At 48.6% G+C, this 24095-nt stretch overlaps 1 protein-coding gene across 1 annotated transcript in view; it reads left to right on the forward strand.

The window, feature by feature from the left end:
• LOC138299193 (butyrophilin subfamily 3 member A1-like) overlaps positions 1-24095 on the forward strand; it is a 798776-nt gene that overhangs the window by 194858 nt on the left and 579823 nt on the right. Inside the window, exons 5-6 of the mRNA XM_069237291.1 lie at positions 11262-11282; positions 12371-12391. Of these exons, the coding sequence (XP_069093392.1) occupies positions 11262-11282; positions 12371-12391 (42 nt within the window). The remainder of the gene's footprint in view (positions 1-11261; positions 11283-12370; positions 12392-24095) is intronic.

Here is a 24095-nt window from a genome sequence, read left to right on the forward strand (position 1 = left end):
CCCTACCACATCTATCAGCAATGTACCAGACTGTATCCTTGACTGGGGCACAGAGTGAATATGTTCTGGCAAACTCCAGTGCAGAAGTAGGCAAAACAGTGTGAGTTGACTAATTAACAACACCCTAGGACTGGCTATTTGCTATATTAACTGATAGGAAGGCCAATGAGAAGCATTTAGTGCAAAGTGCTCTGAGGCTCTTAGATGTGAGCAAATGAGTAAAAGTACATTCAGGGTAAGGTGCACAAAGGCCTACAGCCTGAGGCTAATGCGCAATGTATACGTTACACTTGCCACAATACACTTTGACTGACTGTGGGTGTTGTGACTGCCCTGCCAGCACACTTGCCTCTCAGGACCTGCCCCATACACTTTTTATTCACATTGCATGAACTGTACATGTTACGTGGCATTACCTATGCATGTTAATGTTAGGATGTGGTATGGATGTAAACATTGTTGATGTTTGAAGATGATGTTGGGTCATGTGTGTTTAATTGGATTGGCCTGTTTATCGTATGTAGGTCCTATTTGGTTGTCAGACTTTGCAGGTGTGTTTCAGTGACCAGTTGCCTGTGTCCCCTCCTCAGGTGTTGTCTGAGCAGTATGACATTAGTGATGTAGCCTTGTTAGCCAGGCACGTGAGGGACCCTGACGTATGCAGCATGTGTGTGTCGTTAGTGCTGTGTGGCTCCTATTGCTGTTTACTTTGGCTTATGTATGTGCCAGGTATGGACATTCGGCATTTGAGTGTACTGGTGCCTTTGTCTTATTTCTATGAATTGTTGCGGATGTCATCCTCACCCCCTAATTTGGGTATGTATATTCCATGGGGAGGTTCCTGCCATTTGGTACTGTAGCTGCACAGAGATGAGAGGTGTTATTGTAAGCTGTTGTGGCAGTTACATTGCAGTTGTTGTTTTGGCTACTGGATTACTGATAGGGACCTAGTTGATGTGGGATAGATTTTACAAAACAAGTGCCTGGATGTGAGTTTGAGGTAGTTGCCTTCCCACCTGTCGCTGCTTTCCCTTGGCTCTATTGTTGTCATTACAGGATGTCCCCATGGGACTGTTGTTGTTGCTGTATTTTGTAGTGCCCCAGCTTCAGTCTGTGCTGGGCATGCCCCCCTGCTGTGCCCCTTTACCCATGCCAGTTCATATATGTGCAGACTTACATGCATTGTGTAGTAGGTATTTCCCCGCTTGTTACAGTCAACATTATTGCAATTGAATTCCCCATGCGACTTACCCTGCATGTGCGTTGTGTCGTGGTAGTCTGCGCTGTCCTGTCCTTGAATCCCTGTGACGATCTCCTCCGGGATGACGGCTGCGACCATCTCCTCCATGTGGTCCAGGGCCTCCTGTTGTGCTGGACTCCCCCCTCCAGTCTGCATTGCTGCCTTCCTGTTCCTGGCCATTTTCTCTTTTGTCCTACGTTTGCAGTCATGCCAGCGTTTCTTACACTCAGTGACTGTGCGGCGTTCTTCAGCCACACTGTTGATCTTGTCCACTATTTGTTTCCATATGGCCTCTCTCCTACTGAGTGGCAATTTAGAGGAGATGAAAAGTTGGTGCTGGTGTTCCGTCACCTCTTTCACCAGGATTTCCTGCTCCTCTTCACTGAAGCGACACTTTCTTTTTTTTCTGAAAATGTCCTGGTTCCTGTATGGATCCTCCTGGCTGGTTCCTGGTCTGCTGTCATCCTCCTGGGGTCTGTAGTGGCATCTGGAATCCATTTTGGCTCTCCTCTGCTGAAGGGCAGTTTTTGCGCAAACATTTAACGCAATAGCGTGAAAAAAAACAGCGCTTTACGGATTGCGCTGTCGTAAATCGACCCACAGTGATGTGCGTCGCCTTTACGTTGGTTTCCTTTACGACGGAACGCCGCTGTGTGCGTCACGAAATAATGACTCCCACCTGTTGGTTGCGCCGCCGTACGTCAAAGTATAAATTTGACGCCGCACGGCGCTTCAAAATGGCGTTAGACGGCGCCAATCTGACAGAATATAGCCACATACACAAATCCACAGTCAGTGATAAAGTGGCAGTCCCAACACCCATACCGTTACACCAGCAAAACAACGCCCATCACATTATGACCCACGAATCACCACTGCGGACATTAAACGGTGGTAAACTATTGGCGGTACACACTGATGCGCTCAAAATGGACATCCAAATACAAAACAATGCTACATTGACGAATACTAAAAACACATACACACACACCACACCCATACACCCACACCACTATAAAACACACACGCACATTACCCACAACCCTTTACGAATATAAATTATTGGCACCAGATTGACACCAAGACCACTGTGACAACTACACACACACACCACTTACACCCATACATCCCTCACGCACCCCACATTACTCAACACACTCCAAACAACACCCATGTCCCACGAAGGCACCCCCGTTTCACTGAGAAGGAGTTAAGGGTAATGGTGGAGGAAATTGTCAGGGTAGTGCCACAGCTGTTTGGAGCACAGGTACAGCAGATCGCTATTGCCCGGAAGATGGAGCTATGGTGGAGAATCGTAGACAGGGTGAACGCTGTGGGACAGCACCCAAGAACAAGGGACGGCATCAGGAAGAGGTGGAACAACCTACGGGGGAAGGTAGGTTCTATTGCAGCAAGGCACCAGCTCGCCATACAGAAGACCGGCGGTGGACCTCCCACCTCCTCCCCCACAGCTCACAGCCGGAGGACTGGACACTGGTGAGTCAATATTTACTACTTATCACCAGAGGTCCAAGGCCTGCATGCCATACCAATGCATGGACACCCCTCCCAGCCCTGCATGGACACCCATCACTAAAGCATGCATAGCATTGGGAAACTAACATTCCCACAATACATCACCATACACAAGCAAAACGTGACAGGACAACACCAACGATGGAGTGGAAGGCACGGATGTACAAAATGTCATACACATGAAACATCTTACATCATTTACATCCCACAGGTACCCCAGCCAATGTCATTGGAGAGGAGGTGCCACCACTATCCAGTCCCCCAACAGAAGATGCCCCCAGTGATCACAGTAACTCTGGACTTCATGATCTGGATGACCTACCTGGCCCATCAGGGACCACTGGGCAGCCGGTCACCCAAGCACAATCACAGTCCACCACAGAGCCTCCCCCATCAGGATCCAACAGCATAGCATCCACCCAGCATACGCACACCTCTGTCCCCAGGACACATCAATCAGCAGTGTGCTCACCTGTACAGGGAACCCACGCCACACTTCACCCCCAAGACAATCAGGGACCTGGGGTCAGTGGCAGTGGGCACACCGTTCAGGGGACAGGGGCACAGGCCAACAGGGAAGCTGGGAGGACTGCTGTGTGCCAGGGGGAGAACAGGACCAGGGAACCAACTCTCTAGGAGGCACTCTCCGAGATCCTGGGAGCCTACCAACATTCCCAGGACACGATGGGCCATATCCTTGCAACGTGCAGGCGAACAGGCGGCTGCAGGAGGGACAATATCAGGGGATCAGGGAGGACTTGCAGGCCATCATCACCACCCTGATCTCCATAGCATGGGTGCTGGCAGACATGGCCATCATCATGAGGGAGGCAACAGCACATCAGTGAGCCCCTACCACTAGCCAGTCAACTGAACAGCCCTCCACTTCCCCTGCCACTAGTGGCCAGGAAGCCCTGCCACAGGACCCACAGGCCACCAGCATCCCTCCCCCTGCAGAAGGTGAACCACCCCACAAATGTTCCCTGCGACCCAGACATAAGCCAGATACACTTGCCAAGACCACCAGCAGGAAATTAGACTCTCTTGATTGCCCCCCATGTGTCCCACACTGTCACCTTGTCCACATTGAACTGCCTTTGCTAACCTTCCTATGGACACTTGGACACTGCACCTGTGCTACAAACAGACTGGAACAATACCCTGGACTTTCCTCCATCATCACCCCATTCCATTGCACTTTCCACTCAATTTCTTATCACTGCAATAAACACCCTTGAACACAACTCAAATACTTGTATGTCATGTGTTGAAACAGTGTATTAATGTAAAATGTTATATCCTTTGCAAATGACGTACTGTGTAAGAGCATAGAAATAATGACATGTAGCTGCCTGTAGTCAGCACATCAATACACAGATGTCATTGTACTAGCATCTGTAAAATGAGAATCCATAGGTGACTGTAAGTAGAGGTAAAATGTTGGTTGTAATGCCATCATGCCACAGCCACACAGAAGACACCATTAGTCATTGAAGTGGTAATCTGCACTGTCTCACCTGTGTGTCATTGGAAGTACTGACAGATTACTGATGTTCTGTTGTCCACATCCTCATCTTCAGCCTCTTCATCCTCACTCTCATCGGGGTCTACCCAAGCCACAGGGGCATCTCCAGTCTCCTCCTCCTCCAGAAAAGGTACATGGCATCTGAGGGCTAGGTTGTGCAACATGCAGCATTCCACAACCATCTGACAGACCTTCTCTGGTGAGTAGCACAGTGATGGAGGCCTGTCAGATGGAGGCATCTAAACCTGGTCTTCAGGAGGCTGAAGGTTCTCTCAATGATCCTGCTGGTTTGCCCATGTGCCTCATTATAGTGTTCTTCAGCCCTTGTCCTGGCATTCCTCACAGGGGTCAGCAGCCACAATAAGTTTGGGTAGCCTGAGTCACCTGCAGGTATTGAGGGACAACATTTAGCCACATACTATCCTATGAGGTTAACATCAGAGGCATAAAATTAGCATACACTGGGTGGTGACCAAGGCTCACCTTTAAGCCACACCCTGTGCCTCTGTAGTTGGCCCATCACATTTGGGATGCTGCTATTCCTCAGGACAAAGGCATCATGCATCGACTCAGGATACTTACCATTCACATGGGGGATTTACTGGTCTGCCAGGCACACCATCTGCACATTCGTGTAGTGGAAACTCTTATGATTCCTGAACACCTGTTCATTCTGGCAGGTAGGACAAACGCAATATGTGTGCCGTCAATCGCCCCAATAATATTGGGGAAATGTTCCATTGCATACAATCCGGCCTTCACAGTGGCCAAATCTTCCACCTGGGGGAAAGAAATGTAGCTGCACCATGACAGACAAGACTCTTGCCAGCACGAGTGAGAACATTGGCTGTGACATTCCTGCTGCCAAGCCCACTGTCACTTGGAAAGAACCAGTTGCCAGGATCAGGCCTGGCTCCAACTGTACACATAACTCTATGATTGTGGCCCTGTCTAGTCTATAGGTGAGGATAATGTGCCTGTCCTCCAGTGTAGCTAAGTCCACCAGGGGTCTGTACAAGGGGTTTTGTCTCCACCTCATATTCTTCCACAGCAGTAGGTATCTAAGGGACACAAGAGTGAGTAGGCTGTCACAATTTGAACAACTAAACCACAACATCAGTCCATTTGGTGCACCTATGTGTAGGGGCAGTGTTAATGGCGAGGTATGTGCCTATTTAACCTGTGACGCAGTAACTGTTGATAGGCCTGTTCCTCCTCCCTGAAATGGCGACAGCCTGTCCTGTATGGAGGGACAGGTGGAAGTAAGGTAATTCCGCCGACGCTGCACATCGTGGCGGTAGGCGGTCTTGCACTGCCGTTCAATTCCTCATTGGATCAAATTGGGCTCTATGGAGTACAGTGGCCAACGGGGATGTTCGCTGGCGGTGATGGTGTACACCACTGCAGATGTGACCGCCAGTTTCTAACTCAATCCTCACTTGTTTCCTGATGAGCAACAGGAAAATACCTACACTGCGTGTGCTGCTGTGACCTGTGTCTGAAACCTACCATGGCCTGTGTGACCTGGGAAAGGGCCCCAGCCTTCACTTCCGAGGAGTTGGAGTGACTGGTTGATGGGGTCCTACCCCAATACGGACAGCTGTATCGCCCACCAGACCAACACGTGGGTACACTTTGGGCACGATGCATGTGTCAAGGATGCATGGTGATGTGTGTGCAAGCATTGTGTGAGGGAGGATTGTCTGTTGGTGGTGTACATGTTGTGCGCTGGGCTATGTGTGTGGCAATGGTGATGGAAACGGGTATGGTAGGTCATTTGTGTGACAGGCTGGACTGTTAGTTTAATAGAGTTCTCCTTTATGTATTACCTCTTCAGGTCAGCGCCGATCAAGAGAAGGGATTATGGTGTGCCATCGCCAAGGATGTGCAGACCCTGGGGGTCTATGGCAGGTGGAGCACCCACTGTCAGAAATGGTGGGAGCACCTGAGCCACTGGGCACGGAAGACTGCGGAGGCTCAGCTGGGGATGGCCTTTCAATGAGGAAGGGGTGCCCATCGGACCCTGAGCCCCCTGATGGCCCCCATACTGGCAGTGGCCTACGCTGAGCTAGATGGTCACTTGAGGGAATCACAGCAGCCACAAGGGGGTGAGTACAGTGGGTTTTATTACATATTTTGGCTGGTGGGTGGTGGCTGTGTGTTAGTGGGTGCCCCTAAGGCCAGACCAGGCATTTCAGCAGGGGTCATCTCTAGGGTAATGGTTGCATGACAAATACAGTTAACCTAGCTTGTTAGTAGTCCCTTTCAGGCAGGGCATCGTGTGTCTAGGTGTGCTGCAGCTGGTGGTGTGTGCTCCTCATCTTGCCTTGGTAGTTCAATGCATTGTTCTTAGGCCTGTTCCCTGTTTGTGACGGTGATGTGCATGCCAATAGTAGTGTTGGTGTAGTCATTGACCAAGTCTATCCTTTGTCTCCCCCCCTCTTGTTTTGTCATCCTGTCTTTGTGTACATTAGCATCATCTGGCAGAGGAGCAGGGGCACTGGCGACAGAGGGACCCTGGAAGCAGAGTCCACCAACGCCAAGGGAACCAATGGGATGGAGGGCGAGGGGAGCACCACGGCGGAGAGGGAGGAGACAACACAGACTGAGATACCTCCTCTGATGGCAGCTCCCTTGTGGTGGCGAACACCTCTGTGACCACCCCAGCTGCAGGTACAGCAGCCACCCCGTACCAGCACCGCCCTCCCAGTAGCACCTCGGCGAGTTGCCCGTGCCCGCTCACCCAGGAGGGTGGGCATCTCCTTCGCCTCTGGCACCTGAGGCCCTGCCCCAGTCAGCCCTGCTATCCTGAGTGAGGAGGCTATTGACCTCCTGAGATCCATCTCTGCAGGGCAATCAACCATTGTGAATGCCATCCAGGGGCTGGCATCCCAGATGCAGCAATGCAATGCATTCCCGGAGGGCATTCAGGGTGGATTGGCTGCCCAACAGAGATCGATTCAGGCTTTGGCCTCCTCTCTGATGGCAGCCATTGTCCCTGTTTCTACTGTCCCCCCTCCAACTACCACTTCCCAGTCCCATTCTCCTCAAACCCAACCCATCCCAGGCACACATACAGATGAGCATGAACACAAGACAACACCCAAGAGTGGCACAGTCAAACACAAGCACCACACGTCATCACACAAGCACTCATGCAAACACCATACAGTTGCAGACACGACAACATCCACTGCCTCCACTGTCAACCCCTCCTCCTCCTCCACCACCTCCCTCCCAGTCACGTCCATACTAACACCTGCATGCACTACATCATCATCACTACCAGCATCACCACACCAAGCAGAACACAACCTCACTGGCAGACACCTACACAACTGCAATGCAAGTGTCCCCTCTGTCCTCTCCCACCCTGTCTGTCCCCCACTCCTAAAGGACACAAACGCAAGCATTCACACACCCAACAGCCATACACCTCACATCAGCATACTGCCCATGCACCTGCACCCAAGTCCAGCAGACATACACCTCCAACAACCACCCCCTCACCCTCCACTCCCACTACTCCTCCCTCCTCCCACCCCACCGTCCCAAAAAAAAGTTTCCTTTCCCAATTTAACCTCTTCCCTACCCCTCACCCACGTCCTGCCCGTATGGGCAGTGTACAAAGGACACAGCCCAGCACCTCAGCCAATCAGTCCACGGGGACAGTGGTAGCACCACCTACTCATGGTGGTAAGGATTCCACACCTCCAATGCAGAAGGAGCCAGCACCACCAGGGAAGAAGAGGAAGGGGCCTGCACCACCTGTGAAGAATGGGAAGGAGCCTCCACCACCTGTGAAGAAGGGGAAGGAGCCTGCACCACCTAAAAAGAAGGGGAAGGAGCCTGCACCACATGGAAAGAAGGGGAAGGGGCCTGCACCACCTGTGAATAAGGGGAAAGAGCCTGCACCACCAGGCAGAGAGGGTAAGAGCCCATCCACCCCTGCCAGGATGGGAAAGGGATCCACGCCCCATGTACAGGAGGAGACGATGCACTCTACGCGAGCGGAGGCTGTCAGGCTGACACCTCCACCACCACCAGCTGTCATGGGGCCCCCACCGCCAGCTGAGGAAGGGCAGCCATCAGAGAGTGCAGGGGTTGGCCAGGAGACTCCACCATCCACCACCACAGTGCAGCTGACAGAGAGTGCAGAGGCTGGCCAGGAGGCTTCACCATCCACCACCACAGTGCAGCCGTCAGAGAGTGCAAAGGCTGACCAGGAGGCTCCACCATTCAACACCACAGTTCAACTGTCACCACCAGCAGACGCCTTGTAGGTCACACTCCAAGGGCTGCTGTGCGAGTTGTCCCATCCAGAACCAGTGGAAAAGTCACCCAACCCAGAGACTGTGGCCTTGCCTTCCCCAGGACAGAGCAATGGGCATGGAACCCCCTCCAGAACCAGTGGGGAAGTCACCCACTTTAGAGAAAGTGGCCTTGCACTCCCCAACAAACAGAAATGGGCATGGAGCCCCCTCCAGAACCAGTGGGGAAGTCACCCACGTCAGAGACTGTGCCCTTGCCCTCCCAGGACAGAGCAATGTGCATGGAGCCCCCTCCAGAACCACTGAGGAAGTCACCCACTTCAGAGACTGTGGCCTTGCACTCCCTAGCACTGACAAATGGGCATGGAGCCCCCTCCAGAACCAGTGGGAAAGTCACCCACTTCAGGGACTGTGGACTTGCACTCCCCAACAAAGAGAAATGGGCATGGAGCCCCCTCCAGAAACAGTGGGGAAGTCACCCACTTCAGAGACTGTGGCCTTGCCCTCCCCAGGACAGAGCAATGGGCATGGAGCTCCCTCCAGAACCAGTGGGGAAGTCACCCACTTCAGAGACTGTGGCCTTGCACTCCCCAACACTGTCAAATGGGCATGGAGCCCCCTCCAGAGCCAGTGGGAAAGTCACCCACTTCAGAGACTGTGGCCTTGCACTCCCCAGGACAGAGCAATGGGCATGGAGCCCCCTTCAGAACCAGTGAGAAAGTGACCCACTTCAGAGACTGTGGCCTTGTACTCCCCAGCACTGACAAATGGGCATGGAGCCCCTTCCAGAACCAGTGGGGAAGTCACCCACTTCAGAGACTGTGGCCCTGCCCTCCCCAGGGCAGAGCAATGGGCATGGAGCCCCCTCCAGAACCAGTTTGGAAGTCACCCACTTCAGAGACTGTGGCCTTGCACTCCCCAGGACAGAGCAATGGGCATGACGCCCCCCCCAGAACTAATGGGAAAGTCACCCACTTCAGAGACTGTGGCCTTACACTCCCCAGGACAGAGCAATGGGCATGGAGCCTCCTCCAGAACCAGTGTAGAAGTTCACGTATTCGGCTGAGGTGCCCCCCATCCACCTCAGGTGCCTTCCCACTTGCAAAATGATGCCACTGCAGTGTTCTCTCCAGATGTTTAAGGATACAGGTTGGGCCTTGGACTTTGCCCTGTGGCCTTGTGTGCCCTTATGACTTTGGACTGGGCATTGGCCCTTTATGTACATCTGTAAATATTTTTGGTTCGTGTGGTGGGTTTTGCTATGCTAGTACATTGTCAGTACTCCAGCAATCTGGTCTGTGTTTTATTATGCTGTGTGCCACTGTTTTTCATGTGCAGCTGGTTTGTGTGTGGTGTGTGTGTGAATGGTGTATGTTGTGCGTGTGTGTGTCACTCTCGTTTTCCTCCCACCCTCCCTTCATTACTATGCTGCTGTAATCACGTCATCGTCTTCGTCAGCGTTGGTGTTCCAGGTGGAGCATAACGTAGAAGATCATCGGGAAAAGGATCAGTTCGGGTTCCATGGCAGTGTGGTTCTTCCCTGTGTCTCCCATGGTGAGTCCTTTCACTTCTGAGCTCTGTATCCGCCAGGCTTTTGTTGGAGTTGGTACCGCCCCGGTAAAGGTGGCGGTTTGCAGTGTCTTAATATGGTGGGCAGTACTTTGTCTTGCATCTGGCTGTTGGCAGCTACCGCCGTGATGACTGTTGTTTCCGCCCTGGCGGTTGGTGTGGTACATTGGCCGTCTATGGGAGTTATCACCGCCATGGTCATAATTTGGCAGTAATAACTGCCAGCCTGTTGGTGGTATTATCGCCACTTTATCACTCACCACCAGGGTCATAATGAGGGCCTAAGTCTCAAACAAGCCACGATATAGTACAAGAAAATTATTAAATTTAAAAAAACGTCATCAGTTTTCATGAACTGTACTAAATTCAGTGTTATAAAGAAAGTGAAGTTAATTCAGTTTGCTTCCTTATATTTGGACTTCTAATAAAATGTAGAAGTGCATAGCAAACTTCGGGTGTTTCTAATCTCTGTTGAAAAGTCATGGCTAACTTTCAAGTTCTAATATACGCCTGTCGTACGATTGTCTCAAAACAATTTATGACAATACAGGAATGTACGCAAAAAGTGCCTTGCAGGGGTAAGGAGCAACAATAAAGTGCACTGTACTCAGCTTTAGACAACTTAAATAAAAACTTTCTATAGAATTTATTATAAAAAACAGGTAAGGTTCCATCCCTAAGGACATACAAATATCACAATAACTGATAATACTAGACATAGTGGCTACCCAGACCGTCCTTTGCTCCATATGATAATCTTGATATAGCTGCCAGATTTTTACTTAACACATAAAAAATTTGAAACATTTGTTCTAATGTTTAATTTTATGAATGCAAATTGTGTAAGCTGTGTTTACACACAGATACAGTGTTTTTACGCAGCTTCTGAGATGGGCACACAGTTGTAGGTCTTGTAATATTCCAAATGCACATCCTGTTCTGTTCAATTCTGCCTGTCCTGTCAAATGCTCATTGTGTTGGGATGTTTTCAAACTTAACATTCTTAGCATTATACTCATGATTTTTGTGAATATCTTGAATTCAGAAAAATTGCACTCAAATAAACGTGTCATGGAGTATAAAATGTGCACGAGTAACACATTTGTTGTCCTTATTTCAGACACTCTCCAGAAGGAAAAAGGTATGCTAAACTGCATTGCAAGAAGGGTGAGAACAACCATAAAGAGGGCTTCTGTTAAATAAAGAGTCTGATGATTGTTACTGACTGTCTTGTATAATTTGCTTATGTTGATGTTGTGTAGAATATTTTGCTCTATTGAGGGACTGTTAGTTAGACCATGTCCTTGTTATACAAAACAGAATTCCCCTATCCAGTGAGCAAGGAAATGCCCACTGTCACAGAAACAAAAACGCAGAGACATATCGAAGGGACTTCACTCAAATTACATTCTTCGACTCAACCCTTAGAAATGCCCATTTTGAAATTTAAAACCTATAACCTGTAAGAGTAGACATATCAAAATAAAGATTTTGGAAATAATTGTATAATGTTTAAAATAGGTGTGAGGTTTAAAAACTGTGAACACATTCTTTGTTACATATCTTTAAAACCTTTTTATAACTCTGCATTGTATTTATTAATATTTTGCAGACCCCCAAACCATTATAGTACAAGGCAGCTTTGGGTCGTATACTTCAACATACCATGCCAATCACTGAGAGATTTTAGAAAAGGAAAATTAATGTTGTAGGTCAGGTTGAAACACATAACCTATCTATGACTATGGGCCTGATTTAGAACTCTGCGGACTGGTTAGTCCGTCACAACGGTGACAGCTATCCTGTCCCCCGAAATCTAAATCTCATAAAATAAAATGGGATTTACTCTTCGGCGAATAGGATATCCGTCACCGTTGTGATAAAGTAACCTGTCCATCGAGTTCTAAATCAGGCCTTACATGAGCAGAAGTATCTTATAAATATCACATTTCTGAAGTTGTTTTTTTTTAAAACAAGTAACACAAATATTTAGAAAATCCCCAGAGAGAGCTAATACTACCCTTTTAGAGATGTCCTTCATCTGTTTAGTATCACCGGTAGGCAAAATAGAAATAAAATGCACATCCTCAAAACAAGATTAAATTATTCTTAACTCTATATGTTCTCTGATAGGTGATTTAATTAAAGCTTGAGGTAACTTAAAAAATTGAGCAATAATAGATGGATCAAATTCTAATGATCTCATAATATTTGTTTTTGTGTTCATAGACAACCTCCAGAAAGAAAAAGGTGAGTGTGATGGTCTTTCTATTAATATAGAGCCATTGGAAGCTTTATGATCTCTTCATCTGCTATTTTGTTATCACTGTAAACAGTAGCTCATCTAACCCAGTTCAAGCTTGGAAACATTTTTTGGGAATCATAATCAGGAACCTTAATAGCTTTTTGCCTAAAGCTCTCAAATGTTGAATCCCTTCTATTCTTATATGCTCTGACTATGGAATATTGCCAAGAAAGACATTAACAGTTTCCAAAACAACTACTGAAATTAAAGAGTGGGTTACGAAAGCTGGAGGAACACAATACAAATGTTCTCTTCTTTTGATTAATATCATGCTAAGAGCAAAGGATCACAATGATTCTTTGCTTGTGTCTCCTGTCTTACATCATTGAGATGTATTGACTTCACTAGATGTGCTCCACTGTTTTCAGCTAATTGATTAAAGAGGATCTGAACTCTGTCTATCTTAGGGTTGCTTTGCCTATATATCTAAAAACAAGCTTTGCCATACCCTTGTAAACTTGACATGTCAGCTTTTAATTACATCACACCCTTCCCTATGGCTACCTAGGGCCTACCTTAGGGGTGATTTATATGTAATAAAAGGACAGTATAAGGCTTGGCAAGGAGGCTGTAATGCCAAGTCAACAAGGCAATTTAAAACTGTATTCAGGCTACAGTAGCAGGCCTAGGTCATGTTTTAAGGTTCTACTTAATTGGAGGTAGAATATGTGCTGCAGGCCCATTGGTATCCTTTAATTTATAGGCCCTGGGCATATGGTGTATCAATCTACAAGGAACTTATAACTAAATTAAAAAATGACAATTAGGTATAAGTGAATTTAACCATGTTTTAGGGGAGTGAGCACAACCACTTTAGCACTGGTTATTAGTGGTAAAGTGCTCAGAGTCCTAAGGCCAGCAAAAACAAGTTCAGAAAAATGTAGGAGGAGAGGCAAAATGTTTGGGGGAAGAGAATCCTAAGCATGGCAGGTCTAACAAGTAGCATGCTACACTGTGTAGGGTGTGTTGGTAGAAGGACGTTATATTGTTTGGATTCTATTCAGGAAGAGTCTCCATGTTGTGTGTGACCTGTACACATTTGAAACTTACATCTTGTTAAATGTAATAAGACAACTCCAATGTTATCCTGTGGCAGAGGTAGGCGTTGCAGTAGTGAAACATGAATTTAAGAGTTGTTTTCACTACCAGGGCATGTTAAACCTTAAAGTACATGTCCACATTTTTTAAATACTGGCTGGAAAGGACCTACACTGGGGATGACATATATGTATTAAAAAGGGAGGTTTAGACCTGGCAAAAGGATTATTTTGGAAGGTCAAAATTGCACTTCAGAACTGCACATACAGGCTGCAAATGAAGACCTGAGGAATGTTTAAGGGGCTATTCACATGAATGGCACAATCAGTGCTGCTGGCCCACTATTTAATTTACAAGCCTTATACACACGTAGTGCTGCTTTACTACTGACTTACATGTAAATTAAGCATGGCAACTAGGTCTACTTAAATTCTACTATGTTTAAGAATAGAGCAGAAGCACTTTAGCTGTGGTTAGCCATGGCAAAATGTGCAGAGTCCTAAAGCAAGCAAAAATTAAAGCAGCAATAATAAGAGGGGTGAAGTGGAAAGACCATCCTAAGGCCTATAGGTCTAACACTTCAAAATACAATGCCAGGGGTGAGCTAGAGAGCCTGACCAAGATGGCCATACTGTAATGCAGCTCCTCTGGATGCGAGCCACAATCCGCCCACTATCTTCTACTTTGGCGCTCCGACTTGTAATGAATCAACTGGAGCAATTAATCAGCAAGCACAGCGAGTGAACCTGATTAAGACTGTAAATGCTTGGCTGCTTGTGCAAGGTACACACACAAAATAGTGACAATTCTGGGCTGGGCAGCCACGCTCGGTGGCGGAGTAGAATTGTGAACCTGAGTAGTAGAATCCTATGTTTGCGGCCCACCTCGCACAATTGTTTGAGACGGGGCTTGTGCGGGGCCAGAGAAAGCGGACACTTGGCTGCGTCTCCACCGCGGCTCCAGTGCAGCATCGCTGTGTCAGGCCCTCTATTTGAGACTGCCCAGATGCGGTGGCACTGAGGCAGCGCTGAGGCGGCGAGCACACATTGATGCCTGACAGACGACTTGGGAGCTATCCCCTGTCTTGTGAAGGTGACCGCTGCTACTTGTTGAATACACCTGAGAAGCAGCGGGGGACAGCAGCACAGCATTCAGCAGCTGAAGGGCCTGAACCAAAGTCGTATGCCTAGCTGTATTTGCAGACTACTACTCATGCACCAAAAACTGATCCTAAGTTGCTAAGTGGGAATGCAGACTGACGCGGCATGCTGGTCCTCTCTCTGATACATGTGCTGCCCAACCCCGGACTGGGCTTACCTAGCAGCTGACCCGGGCAGGTGAAAATGAATGCCAATCCAGCATATCGCTCGCTACCAGCTCCAATTAGGAACTCTCTCCCTGTTAATACTGCTGCCATTGCTATACAAACTGCCTTCTCTGCCACATGTACTAAATTACTTTTGAGAGCCCTTGGCAAGCGACTTTCAACATTGCTACACAATTTATGACTTATTAAGGTGCCACAATGCTGTTAAAGTGATCTACTGCTGCACACCCCTGGTGTTAGCCTTAGAAATGTGCTACACCTTGTGTTTTCAAGTACTGGTCTGTGCTCACCCATTGGAGCAACACACTTTCACTGTGGACTCCCAGATCCATTCCTTATGAAAGTGGTGGCAGCCGTGAGCCTGGGCCTTACTATCAACTGACCAATAACAGGAGCAAGTGACCAACATAATGATAGACTAGCCTTCTTTGGCACTAGCTGGATCCTCTTCACCTTTGGATGACCCTGCCCTCGCAGAAAAGACCGCCATCTGATGCCACAAATTTCTCATTCAATAGGTGGGGTCTTTTCAAACAATAACTCAAGATCACCACAAGATTTGTGTCAGTACACTGATACATCACTCATGCCACACACAACCATTATGCTGACTCTGAAGGAGGGCTATGCCTCATAAACATAAGCATCGTTCTGCACTTGTCTCCTGGCAGAACAACACTTGCAAGACTGTGAAGATGCTGACAACTCAGCCTACAGTACTAGTAGAAAGCAGTGTGCTATAGCACTACCTCTGCCTTTACATTGGCACAATATCTAGTACCACTCAACCACAGCGAAATATACTGTGTTATATGGTGACACTAAAAAACTGTTAGGAAGGCTGGGCCTATCAGTGCTATAATAACAATCAATGGGCCCTACCTATAGTTGGCAAGTGAACACCATGTAGTTACTGGGACTCTAAAAGGGGAAAGCAGAGAAAAGACAAAACTGTGCTTCACGTTTGAAACCTGTCAAACAACCAAAACCCCCTACTTGAGTCTACAATCAATTGATGGGCAAATTAATACCCTGAACAGGCACATGGACAGCCTGACCACCAAACTTGGCAAACAAACAGAGCAGATCACAGCAGTGGAACAGCACAACAGAAGAAAATGGTCACTCAATGCTTGAGAAGTGTCTAAACATGGATAAAGTGTTAACCGTAATCCAGGCATAGAATGAAGACCTGGAGGTTTGCTCCGCCATAACAATTTACAAATAACAGGAATCCTGGCATTGACAAATACAGGCAAGGTAGAACTGTATGCTGAAAATCGAATGAAAGATATTTTTGGTACAGACCAATTCTTGAATCCACCAGTAGTGGAGTGGGCGCAAGGATCCCTGGTATAGAGGCTGATACCGGTAGCTCCTCCTCAACCTATAATTGCTAGATTGTTAAATCATTGGGACCGCAACACTGTGCTTCACCTGTCACGCAAAAAAAGAGACATCAACCATCATGGAAATAATGTGCCCTTTTAACCCAATAATATATCAGCGTTACAGGCAGCTAAGAAAGGATTTCTCCCAATCAAAATGAAAATTCATCAAGAAGAGGTTCCCTATACCCTGGATTATCCCACCCAACTACATATTGAGCATTGTGGGGGCCTCAAAATGTTTTCCCACGCCAAAGGCAGCAAAGGACGTCCTCAAACATCTCCCCAAACGCCATCAAGAGAAACTTAGAACAGATATCACCAACACGAGTCACTGAAAGGGTTGTCTCTGCAACAACCTATATGTTTGCAGATACCATTGATTGTACACGTTATACATTGCATGGATTGGACTAAAATATGCGTAGTGGGCCACCTTGAGCACAGGTATATATGTTTTACTGAGGCTGCCTACTTATCTCAGTGTTATGGTTAAAAACACCTTTTACTTCTCTTACACCGAGGACACCAGGTCCAATATTACCTGTCTGTATGCTCCAGGAGACATGACCCTAGCAGCCGGTACCTAATGTGTCTTCTGGCCATCCCCGTTTGCCAGGCAGGTACAATCTACATGTTGTTATTTTATTTAGTATATTTCTTTTTTCCTTTAAGGTTCTTGGAATGTCTTTGTTGTAACTGGGATCTTGAAGTGTGAGGGCGGAGCTCTTACTGTTTATTGTTTTTCTTCATAGCTACATGCTGCTGTTACGGACACATACCTAGGATGTCACTTTGTGTACATCATACAGCACAGCATCATTCAGCTGTTCACTATGCTATCATGGCTGATCCACCTTGCTGCATATCCCTATAACATGTAACCTACAGTAGCCTTAACAACCCCCATAAAATGTGCCAAATTACTGTCATTTCTAGACATAGCATAACTCTTGGATTTAAATTGTGTCATTCATGCCTGAGTTTCAGGTTTGAGGAATTTGCTTTTGAAGGGTTTTTCACACACACAGTGAAACCAAACCAAACTGTGCCACCCTAACTGTTTAAACCCAGAGTGGACATTTGTATTTCTTGAATTGTTTTTGTTCCTTTTAGTTTAACCCTATGCATGCAGGAAAGTTCTATGTGATATAATTAATGACCTTGTTTGTCTTTCTTCTGCATGACAAGTGCAACCACAGTTCTAATTGTAGTTTGCAACAGTGAAAGCTAGCCCTGGTGTCACAGTACTTATTGTTATGGTACTCAGTTTGGGTTTTTGGTAATGCAGTGTTAGTAATTGTGCAAACAGCTATTAATATCCAAGAAAAGTGCTGGAGAATCCCGGTGTTCTTCTGCCACTCCCGTACCCATATCAGGAAGAGAGATTCAGATTCAAGGAAGTTGAGTGCACTAACTCTACAATCACTCTGTCAACAACAACCTGCCCCCGAAGATACAGGGTGCCTGGCTGAACCGGCAAGACGTGGCAGTGTTTTGTCTCTTTCTCTTCCACTCTCCCTTTCCTTTTGGGACACCTGCCAAGGTTTCTGTGTCCACCGGGAAGTGCTGAGAGGTGTTCCAGGTGGTCGGGGGTCAAACCATCTCCCCTGCAAACATCCTGCTTTTCAGGTGAGTGGACCGTCTCGACATACAACATGTAAAAGCAAATATGCCAGTATTTTGTCTTTGCTATTTCTTTGACATAGTAGGTGTTCAGGGAAGCAATAGCAATTGCATGCACAGGACAATGATCAGTATGAGTTTCCCAGCTACATGATGGCCTATCTGAACCATGGGATATTTGGTATCAAACCACTCAGAATAATGAACCCACACTGATGTCATTGTTGGATTTATTATAAAATGCACCCAGAAAGAATTTTACAGGTGCCCCCTGCAAAACTTAACAGCCCTGGCAAGGTTACTGACTGCTATTAACCATCCAGCCACATCCAGACATGATTCTGGACTCCTGAGGTGAAAGCCACTGCTCACCGGAACTAGAAGAAAAAAGCCTTTCCTGGGCGGAGGTGTCACACCTCCTCCCCCAGGCAGGCATGCTGCACAAGCATTCAGATTCCAAGCCTTTGCCGCCTTTGAAATCTAACCCTTGCCTCTGCTGCTAGCAGCAGATGGCAGCCCAATGGTTTTTACCCCACCAACTGGGAGGAAACTTAGCAATAATAGGAGCAGTGGCCATCCTCAGCCTGTACCACTCCTCATGTGTGGCAGGCGAGGTGACCACTCCATTTCATGTTCCTTCATCATGGATTGTAGCAAAAATAACCAAACAGGTTCAGGGAGATGTCCCCTTCCCACAGGAAGTGGTCACTTACTGGGTGTAGCCACCCTAAGGTAGGTAGCCCATTGGCCACTACCAGGTGCTCCCCCTAATGCCCCTAAATACAGTATGTAGAGGGCATCCTCTGACCAAGACATCATATTCGATGACCCAGGCCCAGCAGCCCAGCTAAAGTCTGTACAATGGCCCATGTGGACAAGGCCTACAACTGTGCCAAGTTTGATGGCACTAGGACTTTCGAGGGCTCAGGTGTACCACTACCCGTTGTACTGGACCCCTGTAGGAAGCTGGCTCTGTATATACTATATCAAAATGAGATATAGGCCCTCATTACAACCCTGGAGGTAAATCCCGCAGACCGCTGTGCCGACGGCCGGCAATATACTGTGTCCGCGGCGTAAATCCGCTATGGGTATTATGACAACCAGTTAGAAATCCTCCACTATACAGACACCCACACAAGTCCGCCACACCAAAGGTCAGTGATAAACTGGCGATAGCAAAACCAACACCGTTACACCAACAGGAATATGCCGACACTATATCACGACCCACGAATCAACATGGCGATCTTTCAACCACAGTAAACCATTGGTGGTACACACCGCTGCGCTAAAAATACACACACACTTACAAGACACCACCACATTGGACAAGTCAAAATGCACACACCTGACACACATACACACACCACACCCACACGCTCACACCACTATAAGACACACAACCACATTAACCACAACCCCTTACAACTATGGTTTTGGAAGAAGCAGAGAGAGAGAAAGGCAAAGACAACACCAGCATCCAGAGGCACACAACACCATCACTCATACACCATCCACGCACCTCAAAGAACACATCCCAACCCATCACCCCACACATCACATCACACATCACTTTACACATCACTCACACCACATCAGGGCACCTCAAAGACACCCCAGGTTTTCTGAGGAGGAGCTCAGGGTCATGGTGGAGGAAATAATCCGGGTAGAGCCACAGCTATTGAGATCACAGGTGCAGCAGACATCCATTGCAAGGAAGATGAAGCTATGGCGGAGAATTGTCGACAGGGACAATGCAGCCGGACAGCATCCAAGAGCAGGGGATGACATCAGGAAGAGGTGGAACGACGTATGGGGGAAGGTATGTTCTGTGGTATCCAGACACCAGGTAGCCGTACAGAGGACTAGCGGTGGACCCCCACCTCCTCCCCCACAACTAACAACATGGGAGGAACAAATCTTGGTGATAATGCATCCTAAGGGCCTCGCAGGAGTAGCAGGAGGACTGGACTCTAGTAAGTCAAAGCTTTACTACTATATCCCACACACTACCTGCATGCCATCACAACCTCCTACCCCTTCCCTCACCCCATCACTCCACCACCTCACATATACCCCACCATCACAACCCACCCATCCCAATACCAAGCCCTGCATGCAACACCAATGCATGGACACCCATCACAGACCTGCATGGACACCCATCACCACTGAACATCCAAGGGAGAGACTCAGCCAGGGCACACAATCACCACTCACACAAGGGCCAAGGTGATAATACAAGCACAGTAGAAGGAAAAAAAACCATTGCGCAAGATGGCACACACAATAACAATGCATTTACACCCCAACAGGACCTATACCCAATGTCACCGGACAGAAGGTGCCAACCATATCCAGTCCCCCCACATATGAGGCCCACAGTGACGACAGCAGCTCTGCATGCCTGGATCAAGATGACCAGCCCGGCCCATCAGGGACCTCTGGATAGTTGGTTCACCTGCCACAGTCACAAACCACCACTGAACCTCCCCCCTCAGGAAACACCACCACAGCCCCCACCCAGGCGGCCCATGCCACTGTCCCCAGAACACATCAATCAGCAGTGCGTCCACCACTACTGGGACCCCAGGCAACCCCACAAACCCAGGATGATCAGGGACCTGGGGTCAGTGGCAGTGGGCACATGGTTCAGGGGACAGAGGCACAGGACAACAGGGAAGCTGGGAGGACTGCTGTGCGACAGGGGGAGGACAGGCCCAGGGAACCCACTCTCCACGAGGCACTCTCCAACATAATGGGAGCATACCACCATTCCCAGGGGACCATGGGCACTGTACTGGCCAAGTTTCAGGAGACCCAGCGGCTGCAGGGGGAACAGTACCTGGGGATCATGGAGGACTTGAAATCCATTAACACCACCCTGGTCACCATTGCAGGGGTGCTGGCAGACATGGCCAACACCATGAGGCAGACAGTGCCATACCACCGGGCTCCTGACACCAGCCCGAACGATGAACAGCCTTCCACGTCCGCTGTCGCTAGTGGACAGACGGTCCCGCCATAGGACCAACAGGCCACCAGCACCCTACCCCCTGCAGAAGGAGAATCACCCCGCAAACGGTCCCTGCGATCCAGGCACAAGACAGAGAACATTGACAAGACCCGTCCGCAAGGAAAAAAGACTCTCCTGATTGTCACCCTTTTGTCCCACTATGTCACCCTGTCATCCATGAGCTGCCATGGCTCCCCTTCGTATGCCCCATTGGACAATGCACCTGTGATACAAAGAGACTGGACTCTACCATGGATATTCCTCAACCATCACCCCAGCCCATTGCACACCCCCCACTACGTATTAGCACTTAAATAAACACTCTTGAATCACAAAACAATCTGGAGTCAGTCTGTACTTTCACCAATGTATTATTACAACCTCTTCGACAAATATCAATGTAAATGTTCATTTGCACAAACCAAAGTATGACAATTGTTGGGTAGTAGTAAACATAGCAGAAGGCAGAATGTGGTCCCCAGATCTGTGAAAAGGAAAGCCAAAGTGAACTGTCAGGGTCCATACACAGAGGTTAAAAATGCTGACTTATACAATGTCCTACAGTAGTCAGATATGAGATGAGCTGTGCCAGTCTCCTACCTGTGTCTCACTGGAAGTACTGCATGATGATGTTGTTTTGGTTGTCATTATCTTCTTCCTCTGCCTTCTCTTCCTCACTGTCCACAGGCTCAACAGCTGCCACAAGACCAACATCAGGGCCATCCTCCTGCAGAAAAGGCACCTGGCGTTGCAATGCCAGGTTGTGCAACATGCAGCATGCCACGTTTATCTGGCACACCTTCTTCACTGAGTAGTATAGCGAGCCACCTGTTAGATAGAGGCACCGGAATCTGGCCTTCAGGAGGCCGAAAGTCCGCTCAATAATCTGCCTAGTTCGCCCATGTGCTTCATTGTAGCGTTCCTCTGCCCTTGTCCTGGCATTCCACACTAGGGTCAGTAGCCATGAGACGATGGGGTAACCAGAGTCACCTGTAAATGTCGAGGGATATCTGTTAGACATACACTACCCTTAGGGACTACCCCATACCCAGACACCTATTCATACTGTGTGGGGACCTTGGGCCCACCTATTAGCCACACCCGGTTCCTCTGGAGCTGGCCCATCACATAAGGGATGCTGCTATTCCTCAAAATGTAAGCATTATGCACAGAGTCAGGATACTTGTCATTCACCTGAGAGATGTAGTGGTCTGCCACACACTACCATCTGCACATTCATTGAAAGGTAGCTTTTACGATTTCTATACACCTGTTCATTCCTGCGTGGGGGGACAAATCCCACATGTGTACCATCAATGGCACCAATGGTGTTGGGGATATGTCCCAGGGCATAGAAGTCAGCTTTCATTGTGGGCAAATCCTCCACCTGGGGGAAAACAATGTAGCTGTGCATGTGTTTCAGCAGGGCAGATAGCACTCTGGACAACACGTTAGAGAACATTGGCTGAGACATCCCTGATGCCATGGCCACTGTTGTTTGAAAGGAACCACTGGAGAGGAAATGGAGCACTGACAGGACCTGCACTAGAGGGGGGGATACCTGTGGGATGGCAGATAGATGACATCAGGTCTGGCTCCAATTGGGCACACAGTTCTTGGATTGTAGCACGACCACGTCTGTAGGTGATAATGATGTGTCTGTCTTCCATTTTAGACAGGTCCACCAGGGTTCTGTACACTGGAGGATGAGGCCATCTCATCAGCTGCCCCAGCGGATGGGCCCGATGGAAGAGAATTGTGAGCAGAGGGTCATGTACCACATAGGTTGCACAGGTGTTTTTACACTAATGTGAGTAAATCTGTGTGTGGCGTTGTCTGTCCGTATTGCTGCCCAAATGTGCTGTGACGCAGTTAGGTGCCATGCCATGTGCCACCCTGAAATGGCGGCTGCCTGAACTGTAAGGAGGGACAAGGGGAAATGAGGTAACTGCGCTGGCATTGTGCAGCATCGCTGTAGGCGGTCAAAGACCACTGTGCAATTCAGCATTGGTTATCATTGGGCCCTATGGGTCCCAGGAGCCAATGACGATGTACGCCGGCGGTGACGGTACGCACAGCCGTGGACGTCACTGCCATTTTCTATCTGTTCACTCACTTGATACCTGACCTTCAACAGGAGAGGACCTACACTGCAAGTGCTGCTGTGACCTGAGCCTAGAAGCGACAATAGCTACAGTGTCTGGGGAAAGGGCCCCTGCCTTCACTTCAGAGGAGTTGGAGAGACTAGTGGATGGGGTCCTCCCCCAGTACACGCTACTCTATGGTGAGTACATTTAAGCATGATGTGTGGTACATGAATGTATGGAGTGGTGTGGATGGAAGAGACATGTTGAAAGGGTGGGCTGAGGCCTGCATGTGTGGATGGTAAGTGTATGTGTATCAGGGCATAGGTGTGAACTGGTAGGCAATGAGTATGACGGGCCGGACGGGAGAGTAAATTCCTTTCCTTCTTTACCTTTCCTCTAGGTCAGTGCCTACCAGAAGAAGGGTATTTGGCGTGCCATCGATAAGGAAGTGCAGACCCTGAGTGTCTATCATAGACAGAGCACCCACTGCCGCAAGAGATGGAAGGACCTGCGCCACTGGAGCAAGAAGACGGCGGATGCCCAGCTGGGGATGGCCTCCCAACGTGGAAGGGGTGCCCGTCGCACCATGACCCCCCCTGATGTTCCGGATCTTGGCGGTGACATATCTGGAGTTGGATGGGCACTTGAGGGCATCACAGCAGCCTCAAGGGGGTGAGTACAGTCTCATTTAGCTGACTCTGCACGCTTTACAAGGTGTCTGGGTGGGGGATGTGGGCTGTGGGTTCCCCTAGGCCAGGGCGAATTTGGTAGGGTAGGTCCATTGTTAGGCTGGCTCTGTGGCACTCCAACCCCAAAAGTGGTAGTGGCCATCAACAACTAGTCAGGCTCCTGTGGGTTCCAGGTGTGCAGCTAATGGGGTTAGGCATATTCCCCCATGGGCAGATTATTTTCCTAAGAACTGTTAGTGCCTGGCTTAGTGCATAGGGCTGCTCCCTGTGTGTTGTGTCCACCAACGGTAGTGGTGATGCTGGATTTGACTATGGGTGTCCTCTGTCTTTCCCTCCTTCTTGTTTTGTCACCCTGTCCTTGTGTGCATTAGCATCATCTGGCGGAGGAGCAGTGGCACCGGAGCAGGAGGGAGCTGCAACCCACTTGGCCCAGGAGGGTGAATGTACGAAGTCTGAAGGCCCCAGTGGGATGGAG

The sequence above is a fragment of the Pleurodeles waltl genome, chromosome 6, assembly GCF_031143425.1.
Source record: "Pleurodeles waltl isolate 20211129_DDA chromosome 6, aPleWal1.hap1.20221129, whole genome shotgun sequence".
NCBI lineage: Eukaryota > Metazoa > Chordata > Amphibia > Caudata > Salamandridae > Pleurodeles > Pleurodeles waltl.